The sequence below is a fragment of the Planococcus citri genome, chromosome 4 (genome assembly GCF_950023065.1).
Source record: "Planococcus citri chromosome 4, ihPlaCitr1.1, whole genome shotgun sequence".
In the NCBI taxonomy this organism is placed as follows: domain Eukaryota; kingdom Metazoa; phylum Arthropoda; class Insecta; order Hemiptera; family Pseudococcidae; genus Planococcus; species Planococcus citri.
Window position 1 is genome coordinate 39,390,780 of NC_088680.1, and position 12,214 is coordinate 39,402,993.

A 12,214-nucleotide genomic window follows, 5' to 3' on the forward strand; every position below is an offset into this window, starting at 1 on the left:
GAAAATTAATATTATTGAGTTTTCATCTAGGTAATCATAAAAAGCAAAAATAGGCAGCCTTCTTCCATTAGAAAAAATATTGAAAGCTCAAAAATATACCAATAATTTTGTTTGAGGCAGTTCGACAATATCTTAAAATAGTCGCTCGCTGTTCAGCTCACGAATGAAAACATGGTGAAAAACATTAAAATTGATTTTAAAATAATTTTATAAGTTCGTTTACTTGATTCCAATCAAAAAATTGCTCAATTTATATTTTAGCACATCTGAATAAAATACCAACAAAGCAATTTAATTTGCACGTGTAGAACAATTACAACGGGTCATAAATGAATATGAAAAATTCAATTCAAAATTTCAACTTCGTAGAACTTTTTTAACGATTCTCAATTACCAACAAGAATTATTTATCTAATTATTTGAATATAGAATAATTTAAAAAACGAATGAAAACTCACACACAAGTAACACAGCAAGCAAAAATCAACGCAATTAAAACTACCAACAAAAGATAACCTATCTATCAAGAAGTAGGTATCAAACGAATTAAGTATGTATTTGAAACATTAAGAAAGTATATCGAAGACACATAAGTAGGTATATCAAATCTAAACGAAGCGTAACAATTAACTTTTCTGTCTAAGTAGGTATGTACATAATATAAAATTATCACAGAGTCGAAAATTTCGTTTAGATTTTATAAGAAGACTAGAACAATGATTTTTAAGCTTTTTTCTGTTTCCTAACAATCATATTTGGCCTATTTCTGGCCAATTGTACAAAAGTATTAGCGATGATTTCGGGATACGACTTTTCATTCATAGGTACTCCAAACTCTTCCAACGTCTCTTTGAAAATCGGGATAAGTTCCTTCAAGTGCACGTGATCGATGGTAGGAAACAGGTGGTGTAAAGTGTGCTCGCCGAATACCACCAAACCTACGTAAGTATTACCGATCAACTCTTTGCGTTCGTGAATAGCATCAACTTGATGTAATCCCCAGTCGGTATCATCTCTGTAAAATTAATAAACCTTATCGATAACTCGGCCGAGCCACTTTGGCGACTTATTATCTTTACAGATGAATTCAATATAGGTACCGTGGTTTATCGCCTTCGTGGAACGATTCGTAATCGTGATGAGCAGCTGTTAGACCGATAGACGTAAACGTTAGACCGATAAATAGCAGGATATCTATCCATAAGAGAATGGTATAGAATTGGAAATTTCCTAGGATCAGCATCAATACCGGAGGAACGAATACCAAGTAATTTGGCAAGAAAAACGTTCCCAAACGGACTCTAAAAAAAAACGAAAATGAAACAAATTTTAAAAACAGCGGAATTACGTCAATTAATTGCTGTTGTACTGAACCAACTTGTTAAAAATCTGAAAAGCAGGCGCCAAAGCCCAAACAATCGGCGAATACAATAGAGGTCCGAATCTCGCCCACGTTGGTTTATTCTTATTTGGTAAAAATTGCAACGTTGGCTCGAATAAAGATATTTCTAAATCTTGCAACGTATTCGGATACAAATGATGACTAAGGCAGTGAGAAATTCGCCAATCTCTGAAAAAATTATCAAAAAATACCGGATAGTTATTAACGTCATTGTCTGTCGAATTTCAATTATGGATCGAATGGGGGAAGAGGAGGAGGGAGGTGCTGATAGGTCGAAACCTTGAAAAGCACGTTCAGTTACCTATACCTATAAGTATGAAAAAAATTTCATATTCTGACATTCCCAATTTAATTTGAATTTAAGTATAGGGAATTCCGGAGGTAATAAAAAAACGTTACAGTGCGAAAAAAATTCATACTTTGGAAGTTTAAAATAAAGAAACAACCCGTTCGCCCTTTTCTTTCAATAAAAATCCAAAAATTACGCTCCAACTTTCTGGTTGAAATGGTGGACTTTTCGGTTGAAGTATCTCTTGTATTAGCCCTCAAAATTAATTTCTACGTCTTCGATCGTGAAATACTTGTGTTTAAATAATATAAATTGAAGGTTTCAATAGAGTGTTTTAACACCAGACCCTCTCTCCTCCTTCCAACTACATACAATTAACATCTACTCGTCAAACTCCCCCAAAAAAATCGACCAAGAATTCATTATATGTACTTATTTTTTTTTTTGGACTAACCTTACGCTGAATCCGGTAAAATAATAATAATAATTCCTCCACATGTCCTTCATATGAACGAAATTATGCCCGCAGTTTATCACAAAACCAAACATAACTCCGGCCAAGGCTGCAAATCCGATACTTTCATGTTTAGCGGCTAGAACCGAAAACGTCAGAGCCGAAAAAAAGAATAGATCCAGGAAGGTGGTCGAAATTCGAGAAATTTGCGGCGTCTTGTAATCAAAATGCTTCAAAACTTTGCGTTTAATCGTCCTAAAGAATCCGTTCGGCTTGAAGGTAAAAGGCGAGCTGCGGGGGGAGGTCGCGTCTTTGACATAGAACTTCGGTAGCAGTTTTTCCGCAGCCGGCGTCAAGTGGTGACATTCAAACGCTTCAGTTATATCAGTTCCCTAGGCAGACGACAAACACGTGTGTAAATTATATGCGGATGAGGTTGGCACAGGCAGAGGTCCGGTGCGTCGAACCGGTTTCCGATGCAATTTAAAACATGCGCAATGCGCATAGAGATATTACCTTCTCGATGAACTTAGGTATCGATTTATAAAATTTACCAAGGTTTTTATTTCAATATATCTATGTATGTAATTTATTTAAAGAGGTACATTTTTAGGTAAAAAAATATGATCTATTTTAATGACCTTTCTCTCAACGAAATTAAAAAATTCAGGAGGTTATTACACTACAGAACCTAGTTCAACTTACTTTGGTCAAACTGAGCCACATAGCTCCTCCGGGATGCTGCTCGACGAACGAATTCAGATCGTATAATTTATCGTGCACTCTCCACAAATTTTCTGCTCCATCATCGATTTTTCTACCTTCCAGCCAAGATTCAACATTGGGAATTCCCTCATCTCTTTTACTCGGATAGGGAATTTCCGGCCAGCTTTTCTCAGCGAACGGAGGCATCTTCAAAAACTTCACTACTGAGCTACGAACAACAAAGTGAGTTCAAAGAATGTAACACGGCTACAATGCAATTACACGGTAACCGAATAAACGAACTATTAAACGAATAAACACCAGTAAGTACCGTAAATATAAAGCTGTATAAATTTATATTGCCCGAAATAATACACGAGTTGTATTTTTCTTTATCGTAAAAGATTACATATCGTAAGTAATCAAAATTTGTTCAACTGGCTCAACCACTTCCACCATCATTACATTTGCACTCGAATTTTTTTTTTTCGACAGTTGATGATTCCGAATTGGTTCTCTGAACGATTCACACGTCTCTACCAACTGGAATACATAATTAGCCGTGACTCGAGTTCGGTTAATATGGTGTTTACAATGTAGGTACGAAGGTCTGAAGGTCATCTCGAGAATTAATTTTTTAATATAGTACGTAATACATACGAAAACGTAAACATTGTAATATTTTACCATCACTAGCAGTCGATTAGCTTGAACTCTCCCGATCAGAATGTAAAATAGAACAGAAGAATACAAAATTTGCCTAATAAGCGGCGGCTACGACTGTTCCGAAGCGTGAAAAATGCAACCTAGCTAACACGTGATTATTTTTTTTTTTACACGAAATTACATAATTACCTGCATATTGAAGTCAGCAGAGCCGAAGGGAACGATTTGATACAATGTAGCAGCATTGAACGAATATTTATATTTCGGTAATTAAACAGCTAGGTACCTAGACTGTAAAACGAAGGATTTCCTTTGGGTGGCACGTATGATACCGAGATTCTGTAATTAAAAATTTAGCGATCAGATACATAGGTAATCAAGTTCAAGAAGGTAATAGAATGTAAGTAGGTGCTAGGTGAATGTATGTAGGTGTAGGTTAGGGTCACGATACTTCGTTTTCGTTTTCAATTTTTGCTTTAAAAATTATTTAAAAAAAATATGCATCAGCAAACTATTACATAAGCTTATGAGAGTAACGAACGGAAAAAAAATCTAATGGAAACCGAACTAAATCATGTCATTAGGGGATGACAAGGGTTAAGAAGATTGGATTTTTCAATTCTAGCTGATAACATTTTGGCATGGAAGGGGGGGGGGGTAAGCAATGTATCGAAAAAACAGAACGTTTTAAAAATTTTCACAACCGCATTCAATTGAAAAAAAAGTGCAATCAACTCTGAATACGTATTTTCAATTTTCACATAAAACTGGAAAATGCTTCCGAAATTATTGAATACATTGTTTTGGTCATACATTCAGAAATTTCGAAAACTATGTCTGCTTGATAATATATGTACTTACAATATGTAAAAAATTGATCAAGGTTACTATTCAAATTCTAAGCCCTGGGCTTTCGAAAAAATTTCTAGTCATCGAAATATTTATTCACTTCAAGAGAGGGAAAAATTGGAGAAAGGGAATCACTTCTCACACACATCATTCACAGGTTTTTTTTTTGAAACATATCCAGAAAAATTTGATAGAGAACAATTTGAAAAATGTGTATCAAAAATGATAGGCAAAATAAAATATTTACCCAGCTCGACTCGACACTACAAATAGAAAACGTAAACGTTCGAAAAAATTCTCAACAGAGGTATAAATAATTGAAAAAAAAAATATTCTTAATTAATTTTGTAACTTGCACATGACTATTTTGAAAACTGCATCGAAAAATTCTATGAATCAACATAAAAATTGAAAAACAATGCGTACTTCTAAAAAAAAAAAAAAAAAAAAAAAAGACAAGACAGACAGACAGATTTATTACTTTACACTTGAAAAAAAAATCAATTTCAAACTTGAAAGAAACAAGTCCAATTAATAAATTAATATAATTGAAAAAGAAAAAAAACCATTGTCAACTTACGTCATAAGAATCCACAAGCAGATTGCAGAATCAAACCAAAATTCAAAAACCGATCCCTGAAAAAATGAATCGTATCAGATAACAAAACAAACACCGCATAAAATGGGAGTAATTCATCAAACTCACCGGTTGAAGTGGCCATTCCTCCTGAATCATTACCAGTTACCCCTTCTTTCCCTTAAAAACCATACTACCTTCATCGAAACATTCAACTTACATTACCAGTTCCAGTACCTATTCAGTTGTTCACTGCTTGATCTTGAAAATTTCCGTTAACCTCCGTCTTTCCTCCCACTACTACATACTATATAAAAACTTATCATCACAAAAACATTTTTTACTCTTGTTTTGGAAAAATACATACAAATAGAAAAAATTACTTAACTTTATAAATAGTTTAAACAACACAAAGTCAGACTCGAAGTAGGTAGGTACTGGGTACCGATTAAATTAGTCAACAAGATTTCAGAATAAAAATTAATTAAAACGAAACCTCAGAGGTGCACAAAACTAAAACACTTATCATTAAAAAAATGTAACACGTTTCATAGGTTTAAAATTACCGTATTCATACCTATATTTACGTTATTTTCTTCCAAGAAGGTACGAATCAAAGTACAATACTTATTGTACCTAAATTCATCTCTGAACGACATATTTCGAAATTTTTGATACGTTTCCGTCGTAGGATTGAACCAACGAATTAATCGATGACATCTCTGAATTCTGTCAGCTTCAGTAAATTCGCATTGTTCTCCTTCTCCGAGTTCCAGGATAAATCTTACTTCGGTGGTCACATAATCGAGGTTCAAATGTATCATAAGCTCGTTCTTGTAAGTTCGAATCTCCGCATCGGTTTTCAAACCACACCACTTCATAAGTCGCTCAGCTAAATCGTATTCTTCGCGCGTCAACAACGATCCCCATAATTTCTCAGCTTCTTTGTAGCTCGACAAAACCGTTCGTTTGAATACGTTGATTTTATCTTCATTCGAATTGAAACACCAACGTAAAAATTCGTCGAGCGATTTGAAGTCGTCTTTTTTCCACAATAATTCAAAGACCAAATCGGCTATCTTAACTTTCTGATCTTCGCCGTACAGATTGGCTTTATATTCGCTTACGTCTTCGGTTCTGGGCAAACACCAACAGAATAATTGCTCGATTAAACTATACTGTTCTTTTTTCACCAGCTCGTGAACGGAATTTCGGAAGCATTCGGATACAGCGAGAGAATTCTCTTTGAAATCGTTGATTTCTTCCGAGTTGGTCAAAAACCAGTAAATTTTTTCATCCAGTTCATCGAAGTTGACATCTTCGCGAATTATTTTTTTGGCCGAATCTTCGAATATGGCTCGATCCAACGTAGACTTGAATACATTCAAGTAATGGGAAGACGCGATGAAATTTTTCTTGTATTTGGCCGCTTCGATATCCGAATTGAAGAACCATCTGATCGTCGAGTCGAATTTCGTTCTATCTCCGGCACTGACTAAGGAACAAATGGCCGCCTTGCATCTTTCGTCGTTTAATAAAATTTGCTTGAAGTTGAGTTTCTCCGTATCTTCGGAGTAGGTTTTTCTGATAATCGTTTCCAAGACGTTCACGTTGTTATTCTTGATCAATTCCATACAAGCGTTCAAACAAGAATTAGAAAGTATGAAATTTTGCTTAAATCCAACACTAGCATCCGAGAATAATGTAAGCATGTACTCGGCGTTGATTTCGTTTCGGAACCAATAAAAAATATGCGCGTTTTCGTTTCTGAAAATATAGTCTTTGATACGTTTAGTAGCGTAGCGCCAAAGCTGTCTGAATATGATTTCGTTGCGACATTGATTTTTGTCGAACTGCATACAGAACGTGATTCGTTTCATGAATTCGTAATATTGTCGACTGGGTATAACGTTGCGAGCGTGGTAAGCGGTGGTTAATAGGTAGCTGCCCCAAATAAAATCCTCGAAAATGTTATTCAATATGGTACCGCCGCAATTCTTGAAAACCAATTGTTGATCGTCGCCGTTGATTTGCGATAAAAGATAACACTGGAAATCGGCTCCGCTTCTCCGCATCAATTTGATCAAAACGTTAGCTCGTTCTTCGCCGTTCGTCTTATTCCATAAGAATTTCAAAGCTTCGGTGTTGGTGGTTCCGGCCGCGTTGTAAATATCGTCGTTAACCTTGTACGCGGCGCTTCTGATGAAATCTCCGCTGCTGATGCATTGTTTCCAAAATTCGATCATTTTCAAAGTACCGGCGTAAACTTTTTTAGGATCTAATTGTACGTGAATAGTGCTGACGATTGCGAATACGTAACGTTCCAAACAATGAACGCAGATAATTTTCAACTTGTCGATAGCGTCGAATTTCGGATCAGTTAATAGATTTTCGGCTGATTTGGCGTAATTTACGGTACCTCTGCTGGTGATAACGATATGGCGAACGAAATCCAAAGCTTCGGATTGTCTGGCACAGCGAATGTTGAATACGGTACGGTCGATATGTCTGATCCAGTTGTATACATTTTTAACCACCTGAGTTACCATTGTGCTGAGTTTTACTCGAGTTCCGGAAAAATACGGGAATACGGTGTACAAATGTTTCAGCAGAATATCGTTGAAATATATTTCTCCTTCGCAATTTCGATAACACGATTTCGCTATCTCTTCGCCCATAAACTCGATACATTTCGAATACAACAAGTTGACAGCGGCGATGTGTCGCAGAGAAAAATCAAAATGGTACTCGATCGCGTCCGTTTCTTTTTCATCTCCTTCGATTGCGGGGATCTTGTGGATGAAATCTATTTCAAATTCGTCGTCTGTGACGAAGTCATTCGGTAATTTGCGTTTCGTCATTGGTAAATTTTCTGCACACACGAAATAAGATCTGCGAACAAGAAAACGTATCTGATTGTATTAATAATGTTATTGTAGATTGGTTTTCGGCGTAGTTTAGGCAACTTATATAACACATAGGTAGATTAATTTCACGTTTTTCTTCGAGTTGGGTTGATTTTTGATTTACTATATTTTGGCGGGAACAGGATAAAGATTTGCATAGAACCTTTTCGATCTCTAAATCACACATTTAGTTGTTAAAAACACTTCAGAATTGGGTGCAAAGGGTCGAACATGCTCGATGAATTCCTACAAGGATGCATCAAGCCAAAACATCGCTGACGAAATGAAATGTACTCTCGAATATGATTGTGCAGAATAATATTTCCACCTAATTATTTTCAAAATCTATGATTAAGAACACTTACAGATCACAATATTATTGAGTCATTCACTACAAAGTACGAACTCGTGAAAACTTCTATCAACAATGCATTTCGATAAATATCACGAATAAACACATTTGATGAAATACTCGATTCAAATAGTTAACTCGAGTTAAGTCAAGTTCTTCTTTTAGACTGATTATATCCAAATTTTGTACGAAAAAAGGATTATGAACCACATGGTTCAAAGATAAACAACACCGGTAACTTTCCCTCCAAAATCACCCACACTGTGAGACCATTTTCAAAATTTGAAAAATAAACATAGAAACGCTGGGATTTTTTGAAACACTTGTGAATTATTCAAAAAAAGTAACCATAATGAACTCGAACTAGACACAAATAGAGAATTTCACACAAAATCGAACTACGTAGTGTCAAAATTTTCGTCGACGAAAATTACAAAGATTCCCTCAGATTTCTGAAGTAAAAGAAGAATGAAATACTCACCAAATCACTAGATGACTCAAACTTTTCAATGACAGGACAGGATAAAGATGAATGCGAATTTATCTAACTTAATTAATCAAACTTTCTTCAATTCCGTAAGAAAAACATCAAACTTTCACTCGAAAAGTCGAAAATGTTAAATGACGTCACATAGTCAGCTGAATACCGGCAAAAAAAAACAACAAAAGAAAAGGACAGGTCATCTGTCATCGGCGGGCTGAAAAAATGATAGAAGATAGATAGACGATCAAAAATTCGCGAAATCGAATTCAAGTCGAATCACGTGCGAGGTGCGGGTGAATTTTGTGGTGTCGTTCGCAATGTTGCCAAGTACAGCTTTTTCAAAGGAAGCAAAACACCTCATTTTAGTCATTTTTTGTCATTTTTGAAACGTAAATTCAATAAATGAGCTTGAAAATTATTATTTAAACAATTTAATTCAGCAAATAAATTTGTTAAATTAAATTTAGGTCATACTGTTATTTTATTTTGAACCGAATGATGAGCATTTTATGCCTAGCAACACTGCATACCCAACGTGCTTATATTTCATTCTTCTTTCTTCAAAACGTTTTGAAATTATGATTTCTGAATAATTCGGAATAATTATTAGATTTTTAACTTTTTTTGACTGATGCTAGATGTTATTAAAAATTTGAATTTGAATTATTCTTTTCTCTATCTAAAAAACCCAATTTTCAACGAAGGGGAACAAAAATTCGAACGAAAAACGCTGGAAGTCCAGGCGATCTCGAAAGACGAAAATAAACATGATTTTTCAGTGATTTCGAACTTCGAAGATAAATAAACCGCAATATTACATTACAATTTGAATTAAATACATAATTAAAAGTACCCGTTTTGCAAAAAAGTCCCTGTTTGACATTGTATTCCAGTACCAAGTGATTATCAGCTATTTTATGCCGTCTAGTTCGATCATCTGCAGTATAACCAACGTCCGTCATCTACGCACCTCATAATTATTTTACTCTTCAAAAGTTCAAAGATGATTCTAATTAGTACTCCATTGTCCAGCAATAAATCCTTTCATTTTCTGCTTCGTCAAACTGACGTCGCCTACGCAAGATTAAAAGCTGATGAACAATTTACCAGCTTAATAAGACCTTCTTGTCCTTCGCTGACTAATTTTATTTATGTGACATTCCCACAATTGTTTTTCTCATCGATTTACAATAATATAGGCGAAACTCTGTGTCATAAGTCCTTTAATTCACGCTGGAGTATTTCTCAACCTGCACGTATTTTATTCGACTCACTTCATGCTTTTCTTTCGGTTCTTTCAGTCAATTTCTTCACAAAAATTAAACTTCCGGGATAAAACACGTCACAAAAATATTATATTACAGTAAAAAATATTTACACAAAAAGAACGATGTTATTTTACTCTTAATCCTTTGATTCATCTTTTAGAGCGACGAAACTTGGAATTAGAACATTCGGGAAACATCTGAGAATTCTTCGACTCATTCCGTACCTGAAATTATAACGTCATTATCATACTGTTATGCCATATAGTATCAACATCAGTAGTTTAGTTCTTATTCATAATTTAACACCATCTGGACAGGGCTAATTAATTATAGGAATTGATTTTTCACGAACAATTTTCTATTCGTTGTCTTCATATACCTAATAATAATTTAAGAATTGGTAATCAGTCCTCAATGTTTAGGCGACGACGTTTTATGTTCGTTAGCCGACACTAGCATATACTTAGTTTAAAATTCTTATACATCAACCGATGTGAAATTAATTTCAGCTGAATCCGGTTGACGGCCAAATCTAGGAAAACGCACCGAAAAAAATTCAAACTTACGAGTACATTTTTACAAGTCGAATCTAACAAAGATAACAGCATTTTATGGCAAAAAATGTGCTCCTGTATAGGTAATATACAATAACTTATACGTCGCTTAAGATTTGGGTGAAAGTGAAACACTTCATCGAGTTCGGTCAAAATAGCAGTTTTTCGTAATTTCAGTATCACACTACATCATTAAAATTTAAAAAAAAAAAAAAAAAAAAAACAGGTTCAAGCTAAATTATTTAACGAAATAATCGACACAAATTTGATATTCTTTGATAAAAATTGATCCAACTTGCAAACTTTAGTGAATGGTTTTTCTTTACAATTTTTTTTCTTCCAAACGTAAGAATTTTTTGCATATTTTATACCTACCCAATTTATACACTGTTAGAGAACGAATATCAACGGCAACAATTTTCGATGGCTCACGTGAGATGTCTAAAATATTCTTACGTTTGCCGTAACGTTGTTATGATGTTATAATACGCAACGACTGATCTAAGAATCTAGTCCGGAGTGAGAGAGATTACCAATGAATTAAATAAACCTGTCAATCATGCGAAAAAACAGAAGAAGAAGTGTACAGAATATTCGGAGTCGAATACGAAAATGGAAAATGTTAACGGAGAAAGAATTCAAATCAAATCAATCAACGTAGAGTTACACTTATGATTACCATTTTGCTAGTTTTAGTATTGTTTCCGTGTGAATAAACCTTTTCGGTATTAGTTTCATGTCACGATTTCATGATATTGTCTATTTTCTGCAGCCACGCTTCGATTTCCGGTTCGTCCAATTTTTCTTCGAGATCTTTGACGATCTAAAAAACACATTCAAAGATTAACCAACTACAATCATACTGACGTACCCTGAATTGAATATATATTCACCAGCGAAAATTGTAAAACGCTTTCTGGAGGGTTATTGCAAATCATTAATTTTTCTAGTTTCGTCAACGGTGGCTTGAAATCTTTCAAAAGGTTCATCATCTCGTTGATTTTAGATTCGTCTTGTTCATTGCACGGTAACTCTTGTAGATAGTGGGAAGTCTACAGATGAATTAACATACCCTTAATACTTCGAAATATTATTCACAATTTCGCGAATACAGCGATTCAATTATTATATCTTACTTCGTATAAAACTGTAGCTAACTGGGTGGATTCTTGATTACTGGGGACGTTGACTGATTTTACATCGTTGATCAGAAAAAGTACCTGAATGAAAGGAGAATATTAGGAGTTCGAAATGTAAGCGTTTGCTCAAAAAATATCTGTTTTCAACTTACTTCGTAATTGGAGAGGATTGCAGCTTGAGGATTTTTTCTGCAAATGATAACACGCAATAAAGTATACACAAACAAGCATGAAATCAGCGTCAAAATAAAGATACTCACACTTCCATGTTGTCGTTGGTCTGTCTATATCGATTATAATACTAAAATATCTTAATTAGAGCTTAATTAATAACAAATTTCATCGAATTTCATCACATTCGTGTGAATGAATGAATGTGAAAAATTATCATCAGTTCGCGCACATTCTCCCCCCCCCCACTCTAGCGAGTTATCATTTTATCAACCTTCAATATTAAACTAAATAGCGAAATTACTCGGTAATTACGGTAATTCGTCGAATGATGTCATTACTGCTGCGTAGCTGCGTAAAAAGCTTTGAAAAATAGCGGTAGCTTTCACGTTTACATC

General features: G+C 34.7%; 3 protein-coding genes across 8 annotated transcripts; all 3 read right to left on the minus strand.

Moving 5' to 3' along the window:
• Positions 1 to 535: 535 nt before the first annotated feature.
• On the minus strand, positions 536 to 5,116 carry LOC135844155 (cytochrome b5-related protein-like). 4 transcript variants are annotated; one of them, XM_065362279.1, is made up of 7 exons: positions 5,072 to 5,116; positions 4,946 to 5,001; positions 2,851 to 3,079; positions 2,146 to 2,537; positions 1,379 to 1,570; positions 1,101 to 1,301; positions 536 to 1,015 (listed from the first exon to the last, which is right to left on the minus strand). In XM_065362279.1, the coding sequence occupies exons 1-7, from the start codon at positions 5,099 to 5,101 to the stop codon at positions 724 to 726; spliced, it is 1,392 nt and encodes a 463-aa protein (XP_065218351.1). In that variant the 5' UTR covers positions 5,102 to 5,116; the 3' UTR covers positions 536 to 723. The 4 variants fall into 4 exon arrangements, with proteins under 4 accessions (XP_065218351.1, XP_065218352.1, XP_065218355.1 ...); XM_065362280.1 differs by lacking the exon at positions 5,072 to 5,116 and adding an exon at positions 3,706 to 3,855 and having other exon boundaries at positions 4,946 to 5,063; XM_065362283.1 differs by lacking the exons at positions 4,946 to 5,001; positions 5,072 to 5,116 and adding an exon at positions 3,803 to 3,855.
• A 145-nt stretch (positions 5,117 to 5,261) lies between these two features.
• LOC135844153 (uncharacterized) lies at positions 5,262 to 8,939 on the minus strand. Of its 2 annotated transcripts, none has more exons than XM_065362277.1 (2): positions 8,682 to 8,939; positions 5,262 to 7,834 (listed from the first exon to the last, which is right to left on the minus strand). In XM_065362277.1, the coding sequence occupies exon 2, from the start codon at positions 7,801 to 7,803 to the stop codon at positions 5,491 to 5,493; it is 2,313 nt and encodes a 770-aa protein (XP_065218349.1). In that variant the 5' UTR covers positions 7,804 to 7,834; positions 8,682 to 8,939; the 3' UTR covers positions 5,262 to 5,490. The 2 variants fall into 2 exon arrangements, with proteins under 2 accessions (XP_065218349.1, XP_065218350.1); XM_065362278.1 differs by lacking the exon at positions 8,682 to 8,939 and adding an exon at positions 8,214 to 8,575.
• Positions 8,940 to 10,017: 1,078 nt separating this feature from the next.
• LOC135844159 (uncharacterized) lies at positions 10,018 to 12,067 on the minus strand. 2 transcript variants are annotated; one of them, XM_065362291.1, is made up of 7 exons: positions 11,906 to 12,067; positions 11,798 to 11,834; positions 11,643 to 11,726; positions 11,400 to 11,558; positions 11,186 to 11,329; positions 10,882 to 11,056; positions 10,018 to 10,176 (listed from the first exon to the last, which is right to left on the minus strand). In XM_065362291.1, the coding sequence occupies exons 1-5, from the start codon at positions 11,911 to 11,913 to the stop codon at positions 11,246 to 11,248; spliced, it is 372 nt and encodes a 123-aa protein (XP_065218363.1). In that variant the 5' UTR covers positions 11,914 to 12,067; the 3' UTR covers positions 10,018 to 10,176; positions 10,882 to 11,056; positions 11,186 to 11,245. The 2 variants fall into 2 exon arrangements, with proteins under 2 accessions (XP_065218363.1, XP_065218362.1); XM_065362290.1 differs by lacking the exon at positions 10,882 to 11,056 and having other exon boundaries at positions 11,906 to 12,066.
• Positions 12,068 to 12,214: the final 147 nt, after the last annotated feature.

Coding starts and splice junctions, on each gene's coding strand:
- LOC135844153 (XM_065362277.1), bottom strand. CDS start 7,803: ATGACGAAACGCAAATTACCGAATGACTTCGTCACAGACGACGAATTT.
- LOC135844155 (XM_065362279.1), bottom strand. CDS start 5,101: ATGATTCAGGAGGAATGGCCACTTCAACCG. Junction 3,080..4,945: donor TGCTTGTGGATTCTTATGAC/GTAAGTTGACAA, acceptor TGTTGTTCGTAG/CTCAGTAGTGAAGTTTTTGA. Junction 1,302..1,378: donor GCTTTTCAGATTTTTAACAA/GTTGGTTCAGTA, acceptor GTTTTTTTTTAG/AGTCCGTTTGGGAACGTTTT.
- LOC135844159 (XM_065362291.1), bottom strand. Junction 11,727..11,797: donor CAATCCTCTCCAATTACGAA/GTAAGTTGAAAA, acceptor CCTTTCATTCAG/GTACTTTTTCTGATCAACGA. Junction 11,330..11,399: donor GCGTTTTACAATTTTCGCTG/GTGAATATATAT, acceptor TGTGTTTTTTAG/ATCGTCAAAGATCTCGAAGA.